Source organism: Engraulis encrasicolus, chromosome 16 (genome assembly GCF_034702125.1).
Source record: "Engraulis encrasicolus isolate BLACKSEA-1 chromosome 16, IST_EnEncr_1.0, whole genome shotgun sequence".
NCBI classification, from domain to species: domain Eukaryota; kingdom Metazoa; phylum Chordata; class Actinopteri; order Clupeiformes; family Engraulidae; genus Engraulis; species Engraulis encrasicolus.
The window spans coordinates 52,747,616-52,765,153 of record NC_085872.1 but is presented as its reverse complement, the minus strand read 5'-3'; the positions used below and the strand labels follow the sequence as shown (position 1 = coordinate 52,765,153).

At 42.2% G+C, this 17,538-nt stretch overlaps 1 protein-coding gene across 1 annotated transcript in view; it reads right to left on the bottom strand.

Annotated features, from left to right (window-relative positions):
- Nucleotides 1–1,005: 1,005 nt before the first annotated feature.
- mpz (myelin protein zero) overlaps nt 1,006–17,538 on the bottom strand; it is a 17,173-nt gene continuing 640 nt past the window's right edge. Inside the window, exons 2-7 of the mRNA XM_063219817.1 lie at nt 13,939–13,985; nt 8,672–8,835; nt 7,639–7,749; nt 6,414–6,516; nt 5,426–5,555; nt 1,006–1,110 (exon numbers count right to left, since the gene is read on the bottom strand). Coding sequence (XP_063075887.1) covers nt 1,038–1,110; nt 5,426–5,555; nt 6,414–6,516; nt 7,639–7,749; nt 8,672–8,835; nt 13,939–13,984 — 627 coding nt within the window. The 5' untranslated portion in view covers nt 13,985 and the 3' untranslated portion in view covers nt 1,006–1,037. The remainder of the gene's footprint in view (nt 1,111–5,425; nt 5,556–6,413; nt 6,517–7,638; nt 7,750–8,671; nt 8,836–13,938; nt 13,986–17,538) is intronic.

Below are 17,538 nucleotides of genomic sequence, written 5' to 3'. Positions count from 1 at the left end.
GAAACAATATTCTAAAAATTATTATAACATTTTGGTGTGTGTTGCTGCTGATTTATGTGAGTTTTATTCGTAATCGGGTCAGAGGTGGGCCCCGAACATTTGTGACAATTTCGAGTGGGCCCCAAGTTGGAAAAGGTTGGGAACCCCAGGCTTAACGCAAGGCTGAATACATCTACTTAAATCATATGATTTGATGAATTACATTGTCTTTCTGGCCTTTTTCACTACCTCCATGTTCATATCAGGAAGGAAATTAAGACAAATGGTTGCACAGGTAAAATGGAGGCTAGGGTGTGGTCTTTTCTCCCATTGAAACCCATTTGAAGACATGGATATTGGACTACAAAAATGGCGTCTTCAGGTAGTCTAGTGTGCAGTCTTTTATCCCATTGAAGCCCATTGTAAGACATGGCTATTGAACTACAAAAATGGCCTCTTCCGGTAGCCTAGTGTGTAGTCTTTTCTCCCACTGAAATCCAAGATAAGACGTGGCTACTGAACTACAAGAATGGCCTCAGCGACATGGAGCAAGCTCAGTGGTTGCTACTGTAAAGAGTTAACATTTCTAAAGCCTCGGAAGAGAGATAGGGGGCGGGGTAGTGAAGAGAGGGAAACTGAGGGGTTTAAAAGGAGAGGTAGACGAGGGGAGGTCTCCATGTCTGAAAAACGAAGGAGGAGGAGAAAAGAAAGAGGAAAGACAGAAAGAAAAAAAAGAAACAAGGCAAGGAAGTCAATAACGACACACACACGCACACACATGCACCCACACACACACACACACACAACTGATTGAATATCCTTGTTTGTGTGTGTGTGTGTGTGTGTGTGTGTGTGTGTGTGTGTGTGTGTGTGTGTGTGTGTGTGTGTGTGTGTGTGTGTGTGTGTGTGTGTGTGTGTGTGTGTTTTGTGATTTGTAAGACGTGGCTATTGGACTACAGAAATGGTCGCTTCATGAAGCCTAGTGTGTAGTCTTTTCTCACATTTAAACCCATTGTGAAATGTGACTATTGAACTACAAAAATGGCCTCTTCAGATATTCAGTGTGTGAATGTGTCAAAAACACTTGCCTGTTTGGGCTGCGATCCCTCCTTCCCTTTGCCTTTCTTTTTGCTGAGGAAGAAGAGAAAAGAGAGTGAGCGAGCCTGTCTGAAGAGAGAGAAAGAGAGAAAAGAGAGTGAGCGAGCCTGTCTGAAGAGAGAGAAAGAGAGAAAAGAGAGTGAGCGAGCCTGTCTGAAGAGAGAGAAAGAGAGAAAAGAGAGAGAGAGAGAGAGAGAGAGAGAGAGAGAGAGAGAGACTGACTTTTACCGTATTTATTTAAAAAAATAATAAAACCATCAATAGCACTAAACCAAACATTAGAAGAGCTCTAAATTAACAGAGCTGTTTTAGGATGAAAATAATTAATAAATTACTAAATACATAAATAAATAAATTTATACTAATCAAAGTAGCATCAATGAAGGCACCACCTCCCCAGCTCTCCAGGAGCAGAGCACCTTACCAGAACAATGAATGTTGAATTTCTTTTTTTTTCCCCAGCAACACTAGTTTATAGTAGAGAGACCTGGAAACTTACATTAAGAAAGAGAGGAGGAGAGAGAGGTAGGAGAGAAGAGAGAGAGGTAGGAGAGAAGAGAGAGAGGGGGAGAGGAGAGAGGGGGGGGGGGGGAGAGAGAGGAAGAGAGAGAGAAAGAGACAGAGAGAGAGAGAGAGAGAGAGACAGAGAGAGAGGAATATAGGAAGAGAGAGAGAGAGAGACAAGAGAGAGAGAGAGAGAGAGAGAGAGAAAGAGAGAGAAAGAGAGAGAGAGAGAGAGACAGAGACAGACACAGAGACAGAGACAGAGAGTGAGTATAATTGTGTGAGTGAGTGTCTGAATAAGTGAGAGAGTGTGTGTGTGAGAGAGAGACAATTTGATTTGTTTTTCAAATTTATTTCCATTAACCTTTATCTTGCTTTTGTTGTCGTTTTGTATGTTAATGCATCAATAGCTGTACAAAACTGTACGCAGGACCAGGCACGTGCAGAGCATAGTTGCCCACGGTGCCCGAGCAACGGCCCTTTTGCCCACATTGGCTGATATTGCCCTTCCAAGGGAGGGGAAAATAATATGGCAATTATAATTTCATATTTCAATATCATTTGATTTCTTTATAATTCATAATTTTGATTGAAGTTTTGTACAATAAAGACTTAAGTCAGTCATACAAATTCATCAGACCCGTCGAGAATGGGCACGAGCTTTGTGAGGTAGGTAGGCTACGCAACAACTCCGGTGGGGAGGGAGATTTTGAAGATGCCTGGGTGTCGGCTATAGAGCCCTACACACAGTCTACATATTAGGGTACAAAATATGCTCACAATCAACCTCTCTAATACAATGTTGAGTTTAGAACTTGTAGTTATCATACATCTGACAGCCAGCCAGCGCCACGTTTAGGTAGCAAAAAAACCCGACAGCCAGCTGTAGATATGCCTCGGAAAAATAGGCTAAGATTTCATGTTTCAACTGATTTGCTTTGCAATTCGTATTTTTGATTGAAGCTTCCTAAATTAAGTTTTCAAATTCAGATTCACCTGCACCTCGAGAGATAGGCAAAGCGAGGGGCAGCATATGCGCGATGCGGGGGGCACGCGCAGCTCTACATGGGAGGGAGGGGGGAACAAGCATGCATGCGACTGATGCGAGTCGACCAGGGCAGAGACGCAAAATATGTCGAAGATGTCGTGGGAGTAGAGCGACTGCCCTGACGGCCTGAGGTGAGCTGGAAACACAGCAGACTACACAGTATTAAACTACATGATCACAATTAATGTCTCTTAAAGCCGATCTCGAGTTTAGGACGTTTGATCGGGGTGTGCCACGTTCAGATATTGGGGGAATACGACAGCCAGCTAGCTTGCTTGCAGTCAACGTTTTACATGGCTCAGGTTGTTTTGTGGAAGGCTAACCCAACTAAGAAACATGCAGATGACATGTCGTTTTATCAAGCAAGAGAGAACTTAAGGGGGTAGGCTAGCTAAAGGAAGCACATCTCTGCAGAGTTGGCTGCGAAAAAAATGAACAGGTGCAGGTGAGGCAGAGAATCTTTTTCAGGATTGTAGAGGTTTGATCTTGGTGAGACCGCTAGGAAAGTGCGTTTTCTTACGCTGATATAGCCTATTCTCCGACCCAAAGATAGACTGTTTCCACTGTCAATGTCCATGTAATTGAAATAAATCCACTCCACGTGATAACTGACGTTTACTGTTCTTCTCAAGAAATAGGCCTACAAAATGTGCATGAACTAACTAAAATATCTGTAATGAAAATAAAAGGTTATAAAGTCTGCGAGAAGCTCGGAGCTTCAGAGCAACATATAAGAACTGGTGCTCCCACGCCACGGTTCTTTGCGATCTGAAATGAAAGCCGGCTCGTCCATTCTTAAAGCGACAGTACACATTTTTAATATAGGCTACAAAAGACCCAACAAATGACCTAAACCTGTGAATTCTTATTGTTTTAGCTTTCCTATATAATATTCATCATTTTAATCATGGAATATGCCTATTAATTAAATTTCAAATTCAAATTAAATGATCTTTTTGACAATTTTTAACTATTTCTATTTATTATAACTTAAAGTCTACTTTGGCTACTACAAGGATTATAAAGATGACAGTGGGTTAATTGATTAAGCATCCTCATATTTAGCCTATTAATTTACTCATCATTTCATTTCATTTAAGATGAGGATGACTCAGAGCCACAGACCTCTGCACATAGGGCAGGTAGGCATAAGACTGATAATCTCTGTGACTGATACAGGTTTAAAAACTATCAAGGCTTTTTCTCATAATTTCATTTAATTTAGGGGCAGCCACATACCACACATGAGGAAATGTGGATCAGGAGACATTTAGGGCAGGTGGGCATAAGGCTGATCATCTCTGATATGATTAATAGGTAGGCCTACATGTTTAAAAACTAGCATGTTATATCATATGGTACGCATATTCAGGATACTATACAATAAAAAATATTAATAATTATGACAATAATATACTACTTCTACTACTACTACTAAAAATAATAATACCCATGGTGCAGTTTCCTAAAAATTCTGAAGGCCGCTCATTGTTGATGGGTTTTTTTTTTTTTTGGGGGGGGGGTTGCCCTTTCTTCAGGTTAGAGCAACTGCCCTTTGAAATTCCTGTGCACGTCCCTGCGCAGGACTTTGACGGCTTTAGCTTCCTTGGAAATGGAAAAGTTCATTTAAAGGTGCAGTATGTAATTGTAGTCTTCTCTCCCATTGAAGCCCATTAAAAGACATGGCTATTGAACTACAAATAGGACAACCCAAAATGTCCACCCACCAACAACCTTTTCTCCCATTAAAACGCATTGTAAGATGTGGCTATTGGACTACTAAAATGGCCTCTTCAGGTAGTATTTTATCCCAGCTGAAATCCCATTGTTAAGATGCGGCTATTGAACCTCAAAAATTAGATGGTGGCCTTATTGGAGGCCTAATAAAGGAAATAGAGACACACATAGAAACATTTTCCTGAGTTTTCAAACTTTACAACCGCACCCCCAATGTTCCATTTTGAAAAGCAAAAGGCATGTCAATATTCTGTTAACCAATGCTTTGTCTTTCTAATGAGTGAACGTAAATGAAGCTAATATGACTGAATTAGTAAGTAGGCTACCTAACAAACGATGTAGCAGTTAGACACTTGCGGCACAAGCACTGCAGTCTGCCTACCGTACTGTAGCCTAGTTTCTTCATAGAATGTAAACACACATCGGCAGACTCAAATTTCTGCAAAAAATGGACTTGGTATGTGAAATAATGATACCAGTGCCTCAATTGCCTTTACAGTCCGTGTAAAATACTAAGCTAACTGCCACGTTGTTTAATAATGGCTTTAGAGCCTTCAGTTTAGTGGAGGACACTCACACTGTCCCATATATGGCTCACGACAGGACAAAGATGGCAAAGCTTGTTCACAACTGGACCCACACGACAAATTGCTTCAATTGTTGCTTAATTGTAAAATGAGGTGCCAATCCTGGTGATATACAGTAGCGGGTACATTTGTAGTCATTTTGTAGTCTTTTCGCCCATTGAAACCCATTATAAGACGTGGATATTGAACTACAAAAAATGGCCTCCTCAGCTAGACGCTTGTAGTCTTCTCTCCCATTGAAGCCCATTTCAAGACATGGCTTTTGAGCTACAAAAGTGGCATCTTCAATTATTCATTTGTAGTCTTTTCTCTCAATGAAAGCCATTATAACACACGGCTATTGAACTACAAAAGGCTGCCAGAGAGAGAGAGAGAGAGCTAGCAGCCTCTGGGTGTCATGGGTTCTAGCCCGGGTATGGGGTCCGGTTTCGCCTCCGGCGCGCAAACGAAATCGTCCACATTGCACACTGACCTAAGGCTTAAAGTGAAGACCCGGCGCGCCACCAGGAAGCGCATGAGATAGTAGATAGCCACCACCAGCACCAGCAGGCCCAGAACCACCCCGATTATGGCACCAGTGATCACTCCTGCCTGGACGGGAACTAGAGATCGAGGGAGAGAGAGAGAGAGAGATGAATTTCATTTCCATATATTAGTACAGTATATTACACAGTTGACCGATAATGGCACCAGTGATCACTCCAGGACGGGAACTGGAGATGGAGGGAGGGAGAGGAGGGGAGAGAGAGAGAACGAGAGAGCAAATTGCATGACTGAGCTATCCAGAGAATCGTACCCTTGTGACACACTGCTTTCTTGGGGTGCCATTGGGGACTGCCCCTTTGCATGGATGAGGCATAAATGCAATTTCGTTGTGTGCAGTGTGCACTTCGCTTCATTCTACTCATTTACATTCTCCCATTGAAACCCGTTATAAGGCGTTGCTATTGAACTCTTCAGGTAGCCTAGTGTGTAGTCTTTTCTCTATATATACGATTCTCTGACGTGGCTATTGAACTACAAAAATGGCCTCTACAGGTAGCCTAGTGCAGTGGTTCTTAACCTGGGGTGCGGGCACCCCCTGGGGTTGCGCCAGAAATTTCAGGGGGTGCACGGATTATTTTTTTGTTGAGGATGCGACCAAAATTCTACTTGCCAATACTATAATTAGGCCAAATCAAAACGAATGTTTTGGTCCCCATGTAAAATCATTAAGTTATGGGTTAATGTCTCCATCAAGAATCATTGTAATTAATCACTTAAATCAGTTTTTAGTGTGTATACACATGAAGACGTTTGGGATGGGGGTGCGCGGCTTGTCTTGGACACAGGTAAGGGGGGGCGTTAAGATCAAAGGTTAAGAACCACTGGCCTAGTGTGTAGTCTTTTCTCCCATTGAAGCCCATTACAAGAGGTGGCTATTGAACTACAAAAATGTCCTCTTCAGGACCTCTTCTTACCTTTCTCGAAGACCAGCAGGCGTACGCTGGACGCTCGGCCCACTATATCTGGTGGGTTCTTGGCATCGCAGGTGAAAGTCCCGTTATCCCCGAAATCCAGATTCTGTAGTCAAGTCAGGTCAAGTAACATTTATTTTTTTATTTCATATACAGAAAGGCAACTCAATGTGCTTCACACACAACAACAACAATGGAAGAAATAGAACACCACACATCTGGGAATAGTAAAAACAAAGTTAAAACAACATTATATGATATTAAAAGAAATCTTTACATTACTAAAACAAAGTTGAACGCATGGCATGAAACAGAGCATGTATGGCGGCAGATTGCAATTGAAAGAATAAGAATTAACTTGGAATTCTGAGACAGCTGATAAACTTGTGATTTCAGTTTAATTGAAATCGTTCTTGTAAGTTGTGGGAAGCTTAGATTTGACAATTTGTGAAGCTTTGCGTTCAAACAACACAAAGTTAAAGCTTCAGACAAATTATCGTAAGGATTTCAATTCACTTGTAATTCTATGGCAGCTGGTAAACTTGTGATTCCAAGGTAAACCATGCTGATATTTTTTTTACGGTTTTCTAGCAGAATAAATTAACTATATAAGTTATCATGACTTCTAACTTATATAATTTTTTTTTACAGTGCAGCTATTGAACAGCAAATGCCCCAACATGGCTAGAATTACATAGGCCTACCTTTAGTTTGGGATCATGAATTACATAGGCCTGCCTTTAGTTTGGGATCATGAATTACATAGGCCTACCTTTAGTTTGAAGCCCCAACATGGCTAGAATTACATAGGCCTACCTTTAGTTTGAAGCTACAACATGGCTAGAATTACATAGGCCTACCTTTAGTTTGAGATCATGAATTACATAGGCCTACCTTTAGTTTGAGATCATGAATTACATAGGCCTACCTTTAGTTTGAGATCATGAATTACATCCAGAATGCGCATGCAGACGTTGCACGAAATCACTCGCACCTACTGTATAATAAAACACTGCTATTGAACAGTGGTGTAGTCTACTTTTTTATGGTGGGTATACTGTATATTTGAGCATTTTTTGAAGTGGGTATACTGTATATATTTCTGCTATTCAAAACAATGGATCAATCAATTTTAAGTGGGTATACTGAAATCCCTGAAATTTAGAAGTTCTACGTAGACTACACCACAGCTATTTAACTCCAAATCATCATGGCTAGAATGACTTACCTTCAGCAGGATGGATCCGTCTCTTCTGGGTGGGTTGCCTACGAACTCCAGCCGGTCTCGAAAGGGTCCCTTGTTGTCCACATACGGCGCTCCACCGGTGTAATGGAAGATCTAATGGCATTGTTGTAACACACACACAAGCCACACAAGCAAATGGAAAATGCCTTGAGCAAGATGGCCATCTCCACTGCAAGGCAAGTCAAATCACATCGCTTTGCCTGGAGCAAGATGGTGCGGCAGGAATGTCAAATTAAATTGAAGGACAACACCGGAGGATGAGGATGAGGATGGTCTAACCATCGAAACTTTAGTCACGTTGTGCATTTGAATAAAAAACACAAAGAATTACATCTGTGCTGCTCCGGTGTTGTCCTTCAAGTGAAGATTTCCTGCCTCTCTCCCGTCAATGCACCAGATGATGAAGCAGAAGCGCTACTCTTTTGTCACATTAAATTGTTTTGGCAAGGCAATTTTATTTGTATAGCGCATGCCATTGCCTCCTACACTTGTGCTTGTCTCCTCGTCCCGCCTCCTGGCCCCTCCTCCGTGGAGAAAACAATAAAGTTTCCCAGCTGTCAGCCTAGCCACAACAACTTTTGAGGGACTGTTTTTCATTCACCATAACAATTGCAAATGAGAAAAAGACTCTACAATTGAGCTTTTGCAAGATATTGAAATATAATGCTGTTGTCAGTGATGTCATCATGACGAGAAGCGAGTGGAGGAGGCAAGGTCCCATATTAATATGCACTCACACACACACACACACACACACACACATGCGTGTCCTTCGCTCCGTACGGTCTGTAACTCCATGAGAAGAGAACTCTCTCTCACACACACACACACACACACACACACACACACAGACACACACACAGACACACACACACACACACACACACACACAGACACACAGACACACAGACACACACACACACACACACACACACACACACACACACACACACACACACACACACACACACACACACACACACACACACACACACACACACACACGTGGCCTTACCGCGATGCTATCCTTCGCCCCATCCGGTCTGTAACTCCAAGAGAAGGTCACGTCTTCGGACGTCCAGTGCCACGAGAAGAAGGAACAGGACAGCCGGATGTCAGAGCCAACCAGGGCATGGCGCTCCCAACCCGTGTAGATAACGATGGAATCTGATTGGTGCACTGCAACACACACAAACATAATAGAGAATCTGATTGGTGCACTGCAACACACACACAAACACAATAGAGAATCTGATTGGTGCACTGCAACACGCACACAAACACAATAGAGAATCTGATTGGTGCACTGCAACACACACAAACACAATAGAGAATCTGATTGGTGCACTGCAACACGCACACAAATATAATAGAGACTCTGATTGGTGCACTGCAACACACACAAACACAATAGAGAATCTGGGGTCCGTTTCTCGATTATTGTCGTTGCTAACCGTCTTAAGACCGTCTTACGACGTAACACCATTCCCTGTCAAGATGCAGTTGAGTCGCTCGTACGAAGGACTTTGCTAACAACGATAGCAAAGACCCTTTCGAGAAACGGACCCCTGGTTGGTGCACTGCGACACACACAAACATAATAGAATCTGATTGGTGCATTGCGACACACACAAACATAATAGACCTATCAGGAGCAGGGGTTGAATCCCCATCAGGACAGTTGGATGCCCCGTCATCATCAGTTTCACATTAGAGCGTGGTGTGACGGAAGCCAGAAGACAGCGCTCTATCTGTCCAGTCTCGGTCGGGAGCCCGATCTCACGCCTTTCGTAAAGTCTTCACGAAAAAAATAGAGTAATTTTCGTGGTGCATTCACGTTATTGCCCGCCTTTCGTAAAGTCTTCACGAAAATAATAGATTAATTTTCACTCTGCCTATTCACTTGAATTGCCCCACTGCTGCTATGGTTATCCAAACGTCTGCAGGGGCGGGGAGGGGGTGCTGACAGAACACTGCTGATACACTCGGGACTCACTAATTCAATGCCCTTTCGGTACTTACGCCTTATGTCCCCTAAACCTAAACCTAAACCTAACCCTAACCCTAACCTTAACCCTACTTAACCCTAAACCTAACCCTAACCCTAACCTTAACCCTAACCTTGACCCTAAACCTAACCCTAAATTGCTTGTTTGAAATGTTTGATTACCATGTGACGGTAGGCTACCGAAAGGGCATCAAACTAGTGGGTCGCTAGGCAACAGTCGGGCAATTCAAGTGAATAGGCAGCGTGAAAATTAATCTATTATTTTCGTGAAGACTTTACGAAAGGCGGGCAATAACGTGAATGCACCACGAAAATTACTCTATTTTTTTTCGTGAATACTTCACGAAATGAGTGAGATACGGTTGCGGTCGGTGTGTTCTACTCCCCACTCCCCACTCCCCACTCTTTGCCACCCGGCCGCCGCTGTCAAAATTCCTCTCGAGTTCGATTTTCCAAATGCAGCATGGCCCTGAGCCTTGTCCAGCGCCGCTACTGCCCGACTAAGGCTGTGTTGGTGTGAAAGGAGATCTGTTTCCATGTTCTGTGTTGGTGTGAAATGGATGACATTTTTCAGGATTCCCGCGGGATGGGAGTCAAAATTTTAAAGATGAACGGGAGCAGGCAGGAGCGGGAATAAAGATGAATGGGAGCGGGCAGGAGCGGGAATAAAAATGAATGCTCGCGGGAATGCTCGCTTATTTTTTCATTAAAAAAGCCTATGAAACGGGAGTGGGATTGATTTTGAGTGGGAGTGGGCAGGATTTGGAAACATTCTTTTCAGGAGTGGACGGGATGGGATTTGTTTCTTTTACTCCAGTCCGGCCGGGATGGGACGGGAGTGAAAATCCACTCCCGTGTCATGCTCTAGTGTGAAAGGAGATCTGTTTCCATGTATTTTTGCCGCCGCTGGTAAAAATCACCTCCGTCCCACCGACGGCGGCCGCTCTGGTGTGGAAAAGGCCCTTACAGTCGGATGTTGGACCCAACCAAGCCTCTCCAAGCCAGGGTAAATCACAAAGGAATCCGATTGTTGCACAACAATACACTCAAACATTTAGCGTCGATCAGGATCCAGTTTAGAAATCCGAACAGAAATGAATTAAGAGGACTTTGGCACTCTGCCCCCCAAACCAACAAACAAACAAACAAGCAAATGGGTGAAAAGTGCCAGATGAAAACATGTTACTATCATGTTAGTATTGCAATGGCTTAGTAAAAGCACAGAAATGTCTGCAATTTTTTATCAGGGGCGGATGGTGCCTGGAGGGACAAGGAGAGGAGAGAAAAAGAAGAGAGGAGAAGAGTGAGAAGATGATGAGAGGAGAGGAGAGGAGAGGAGAGGAGCGAGAAGAAGATGAGAGGAGAGGAGAGGAGAGGAGAGGAGAGGAGAGGAGAGGAGAGGAGAGGAGAGGAGAAGAGCGAAAAGATGAGGAGAGGAGAGGAGCGACAAGGAGAGAAGAGAAAAGGAAGAGAGGAGAGGAGAGGAGAGGAGAGGAGAAGAGCGAAAAGATGAGGAGAAGAGGAGAGGAGAGGAGAGGAGAGGAGAGGAGAGGAGAGGAGAAGAGCGAAAAGATGAGGAGAATTGAGGAGAGAAGAGGAGAGGGTGGGTTTCAAAATGAGAAACATGGAGGAGATTAAAGGAGAGGAGAAGAATGAGTAAAGAAGCTTATATGAGTGAATAATAGGCAATTGCGGGCTATTTGTAGTTCAACAGCTTCAATGGGAGAAGAAGACTACAAAAATGGTGTCATTGTGGGCGGCCATATTGGGCCATTTGGTGTTCAATAACCATGCTTTGTTGGCTGTTGAACTGCAAAAATATCTATCTGTTCTATTAGTAACATATCTGAAATCTAATGTTATTTCATGGGCAGCCATGGCCTAGTAGTAGTAGAAGATGGGCTTTATATCAGAGGGTTGCAGGTTCGAATTCCACCCTTCCTTCCACTCCCTCTTTCACTCCATGGCTGAGGTTGCCTGATTTTCAAAGACTTCAGATCACTTACCATGATTCTGGTCTGACCAGAACTATAACGATTAGCGTTTCCAAATGGCCTGGTTAACCCGCCTCCCTTGGCTTGCTACTGGTTGAGGGCTGTGCCGAAGTTTAAACCAAACATTTCTTAGTCCCAATGGAATGCCTCTGCTTAAACCAAGTCACTGCCTTGAAAACACCTCTACCCAGGACGGTTGGAAATGTTGATTGGTTCCAGACAACGTGAGTTTCCCTCTGTGGAGGGAACGGAATCCTCATACACAAGCTCCTGGCCCTACTGTGTGAAGCTGAGCCGAAGGTGTTGCGTCAGTGTACAAAATTTAGAAAATAACCTTTGAATTGCGGTTTTGACAGATCTCAGATATTGAATTAAACTTTGTCAATGACGCCGCACGAGTGGTGGCACGAGTGGTGGCACGAGTGGTGGCACGAGTGGTGGCACGAGTGGTGGCACGAGTGGTGGCACGAGTGGTGGCACGAGGCCACAAGCATGGAGGACGGGAGCACACAAGCACAAACGAGGATGGATAATGGGGGAAAAACACTGTTTTGCCCTTAGCAAGATGGCGTGCCTCCACTCTAAGATTTTTCAAATTACATTGTTTTCCCTCCTAGCAAGATGGTATGTCAAATCACATTGTTCTGCCTGGAGCAAGATGGCCGCCGCCTCCACTCTAAGGGCGCGATCACACAGACCGCGGATTTTACAGTAGGAGGCGGATGTGTTCTATTGTTTGTCAATGAAAATGAGCGGATTACATGTCTAATATCAGCGCAAGGCGGGTTGCGGATTCTCCGCCTCTCCGCGCCGGGCGGATCGAGTTGAAAAAAGTTCAACTCAAGGTGGAAAATCCGTGGCGGATATCCAGATGTTAGATAGGAGACCGTTATCAACATTCATATCAGATTCACTATCCAACGTTAGGAGAGCAAGTCAAGAGCTCGTCTTCTATTAATTTTACATAGATGAATGGACCAAGCATTTTGTGTATGTTTTCACAACATTTAATGACACAACACCATCGATTAGGCTACGTTGCGAGTGACAGTTGAGTAGTTACGTTGCCTAGTCACCGCATTCGAATGGTCAGTGGATCCGCGCTTGGTGTGGTCACTTCTGATTAATCAGCTGGACGCGCATTGCAGATTGTAAGCAGAAATCAGCGGTCTGTGTGATCGCGCCCTTACCTTATCGTTTTTGAGAGATCTCAGATATTGAATTAAACTTTGTCCATGACGCCTTGCAAGGCCGCACGAGTGGTGACAGGAGGTCATCATGAGGCCACAAGCATGGAGGACGGGAGTATGGATAATGGGGGGGGGGGCTGTTTTGCCCTGAGCAAGATGGCATGCCTCCACTCTAAGATTTGTCAAATTACAGTTGGCGTGTCTCAGATGGCGCACTTGTGCACTTCAGGCACTATATTTCAGTGCATAGGGCGCTTTCAAAGTAAAATTTTGTTAGTTCAGTGCACTGAAAAGCGCCCGGATGATGCCCTAACAATGGCGGAAAACGCAGTGCTTGAACGATGGACACTTCGCGCACTAAACGGGCGCCATTTTGACAATAAATGGAAGAAACATGACGTTCAGTTCAGTAGAAGAGTTTGGTCAACAGTCTCCAGCATTTCTGTAAGTAATGTTGCTTTTCATGCCAAGCCAAGTATCGTACACAAAATAGCTGCCAGTTGGGATGAAGAAAATGTAAATACAAGCACGACACACTGAGATGAGATGAGAGATGAGATGACACTGTGCAATGTAAACAGTAGCCAACCAATAATGCTAGCTCAACCATCACTTCCAGTCAGGGCACAGTGCATAGTGCACCGACTTTTTCCATAACACTTTGCACTAAAGACTCCCAGTGTACTGTGAGCACTGTGGACTGACTGTCAGTGCACTGCCATAAGTGCGGCATCTGAGACACGGCAAGTGTTTTCCCTCCTAGCGAGATGGTATGTCAAATTACATTGTTTTGCCTGGAGCAAGATGGTCGCCGCCTCCACTCTAAGGTATGTCGTTACTATGGCTGTATTTCAAAGTCAAGGATCCTGGTCTTGCGAAACGGATACTCTTTTGGTGAACTCTGCGGAGTATCTAATCATTTGGCGTTTTTACGTCCTAGCAAGGCCAGGATCTTTGACTTTGAGAAACAGCCATAGTAATTTAACATACCGTAGAGTGGAGGCGGCGGCCATCTTGCTCCAGACAAAACAATGTAATAGCCATTGTTTTGTCCCTAGCAAGATGATGTGCCTCTACTACATGGTCTTACCTGTAGCCAGTAACGCCAGGGAAGTGAACGCCAAAAGCGTGATCATTCTGGAGGGAACAAAAACAACAATAAATTAAAAGGAATGGTAAACAAAAGGTGCACTGGTTTCCTTCCAGAATGCTGACTGTTCACAAATGTTAGGGTAGAATGCCCTAATATGGGACAGTTTTTGTCACTTCAACTTTGGTGGTCTATTAAACTTTAATGACAACATCTCCATACAAACAAATTACACCCTTTTAATCCTCTAGTTATGCTCTAATCAAATAAAAAGATAAAAAAACATGTTATCTGTTTCTAATTCGAATAATTTAAATATTAATGCAGGTTGGTCAAAAACCATGGTTATCCCTAAAGTGGGACACTGGGTTTCCTAATGTGGGACAGTGTATATTAAAAGGTCTCTAAAACATGTTTATGTGAAATATTAAACCTTAAGGTGTCCCACATTAGGCATCGTCCCACATTAGGGCATTCTACCATTCTACACTTTTCAGGAATACTAAACTGTCCCACAGTGCCCCCTTGTGGTGCTCAGCCCAGTATATCACAGGAACCACACCCTATTTTCTGATGACACACAAGTGGAATTTGTATTTTTTTCTCCCATTGAAACCCATTGTAAGGTATCACTATTGAACTACAAAAATGGCATCTGCAGGTATAGCCTAGTGTGTAGTTTTTTCACATTGAAAACCCATTGTAAGACTTGGCTATTGAACTACAAAAATGGCCTTTTCAGTTAGTATAGATCAAACATTGCAAACGGCAGTATACGCATGAACGGCCATCCGGGTACTTTGCTCTTGAATGTGCGTTACGCCCCTTTGTGGGGGAAAGCAAGCTGAATGTCTCATTAACTTACATGCTACATCGGCTGCCCTAAATGAACACAGTCCATGCTTCAGCCACGGTAGAAATGGGTAGTTGATGGTAATCTTTACTACCCAAGCAAGCACACACTTACTCATGGGTCAAAATGGCTAGTAAGTTGGTCTTTTCTTTTTCTATTTTTTTAGTAAATTAATTTTTAGTAACTTAATTAGTAACTTATTAACTCTTTTTTTCTATTAACTTTTCGAAACTTGTTTTTAGTAACTTAACTAGTAACTTTTTGCATTTGTATTGGACTGTGCTGCCACAACAGCTTATGGAGCTGGATGACTAGACTCTATAGGCCATGTTGTGTTTTGTGTGTCTTTAATGTGCATTTACATGTGGATTGTGGAGAAGTGTCATGAAAGACAAATTTCTGTGCAAACAGACATTGTAGAGCCTTGCGTGTCGGGCAAACAACATAACTGTATCTATACAGCACAATTCAAACAAGACAGCAGTCGTCCTTGTACAGCACAACTCAAACAAGGCATGCGGCTCAATGTACTCAACAGAGTTAGCATTTAAAGATGCACAGTATACTGCTACTGTGATTATGTCCTGTCCTGATTGGAAGATGCTTTGGTTCAAAATGTAATGTAATGTAATGCAAGTCAACAAATCAAACCAGCTCAGTAATTCTTTAGAGTAACTGTCTTAAAAAGCTTGATAAACACCTTGTAAAGAATTGAATTTAAAATTATCGATGAAACATTTGCAAAACGTTTGTAAATGAGTAAAGAATACTATGTGAACAAAACAGACACAAAGATGTAGAGCAACTAGGTACAGACGTGCCAGGCAGGCAGGCAACACACACAACAAAACATTGTCATTCTGCTCTGTAGATATAGGTTAGTTAAAAAAAATGATATTTTTGTTTATAATATGTGCATTTTCAAATGTTATGAAGTGTTAATGAAGCTTTTTTTTTTTTTTTAAAGGAAATGCTATTCTAAACTGTCAGTAAAGCCGTTAGAGAGATGGGATCCTTGCCTGGTTACCACCAGACCTAATCACAAGTCAGATCGAAACGATTGTGTAGAACTAAAGGCTAATGGGAACCACTCATTGAGAGTCAATGGAACCACTAGATTTATAATTGGTTCATTAATAAATGTCAATAACATTTTTTTAAGGGACTGTTCTTAAGTGTTACCAACAACCTCTTATCTGCTGTTTGAAGCCACAACCGTGTTGGCGTTATTTAGGTTGCCTATTGGCTTCACTGCTGACATCACCACTTCTGTCACATTAACCCATTTTAGCCTGGAGTGACATATACAGTACGCTGCATTCAGGTTCTTGAGATTTGAGGTTTTGTATTTGAAATGTGGGTATGTTAGAGCTGGATGAACACATTCTAATGCAAAATGAGGGTCCTAGCTTTTAAATGCAACTTATTTCATGTTTCTATGTGCTTTGGAGGCTGCAATATTTAGGATGTAGAAGGCAGAGAGGACCCTTTCCCAAAAAGGGCTTAGGACAAAATGGGTTAAAGTAGTTATGAAGGTTGAGATTTAAAAGCTGAAATTGAAAAGAATTTTCACCACTCTTTAGTTGGTAGTACACATTGAAACTATTATTCATTGTTGTTGACTTGGATGGGTACCACAAACATATGAAAATATTGTCATGTTATATAAAAAAAGCGTCAGTTCTAATGTCCCCGTGAAGTAGTGCATGACATCACGTTGGGGAGTGGAGACGATTCGAGAGCCTTTCTACTGAGGGGCTGTACGTCATCACTAAATTCTGTTTAGATAATAAACATTATTACGTACATGGACGCTGACACCATTAGAGAAAATGCTTCCATGCGAATACATAATTAGTTCTGTCGCTATTAGTCATCAGTGGTGGTTAACGTTGAACATCTGCTGTCATCCAACATCAGAGGACTACAAATGCCTTCGGGCTTTATTGTGCTATTTGCTCTGTTTTTTCTTTTCTTTCTTTTTTTTAATTTAGCTAAGTATGTGACGCGGTTTATTGGAAACTTAAACATGTATTTAGCTGAGACTGAGATTGCTGAACTGAGATTGTCTAATAAAATCAATCAATCAATAAATAATAATAATAATAATAATAATAATAATAATAATAATAATAATAATAATAATAATAATAATGATAATAATAATAACAATAACTGTATTTGTATAGCACAATAGATACAAAACCTGTGATTAACAATTAAATTAACAATATAATAATAATAATAATAATAATAATAATAATAACAATAACAATAATAGGTCTATTAATAATGACATTAAGTGAAACATAAAAAGTGAAATAAATAGAATATTGTTGATTAACCCATCGTGTCCTGGAGACACATATACGCTGCATTCAGGTTCTTGAGATTTGACCTGTTTCATTAATAATGTAGGTAGGATAGAGCTGAATGAACACTCTAACATTCCAAGGCAAAACGGGGGTCCTAGTTTTTAAATGCAACTCATTTCATGTTTGTATGTGCTTCGGAGGCTGAGATATTTAGGATTTAATAGGCAGAGGGCACCCTTTCCCAAAAAGGGCTTAGGACAAAATGCGTTAAAACAGAAGACAAGGAAAGCTATGGTGGCCATATACAGAGCTGTAATAACATATTTAAATGGTATAAAATCCACAAGAATCAGAAACTTTAGACCACAATAGCATGTGTCATATAGCCACGAGGAGCAGGACACGCAGATGTGGCCCCTGGTGACAATGGGG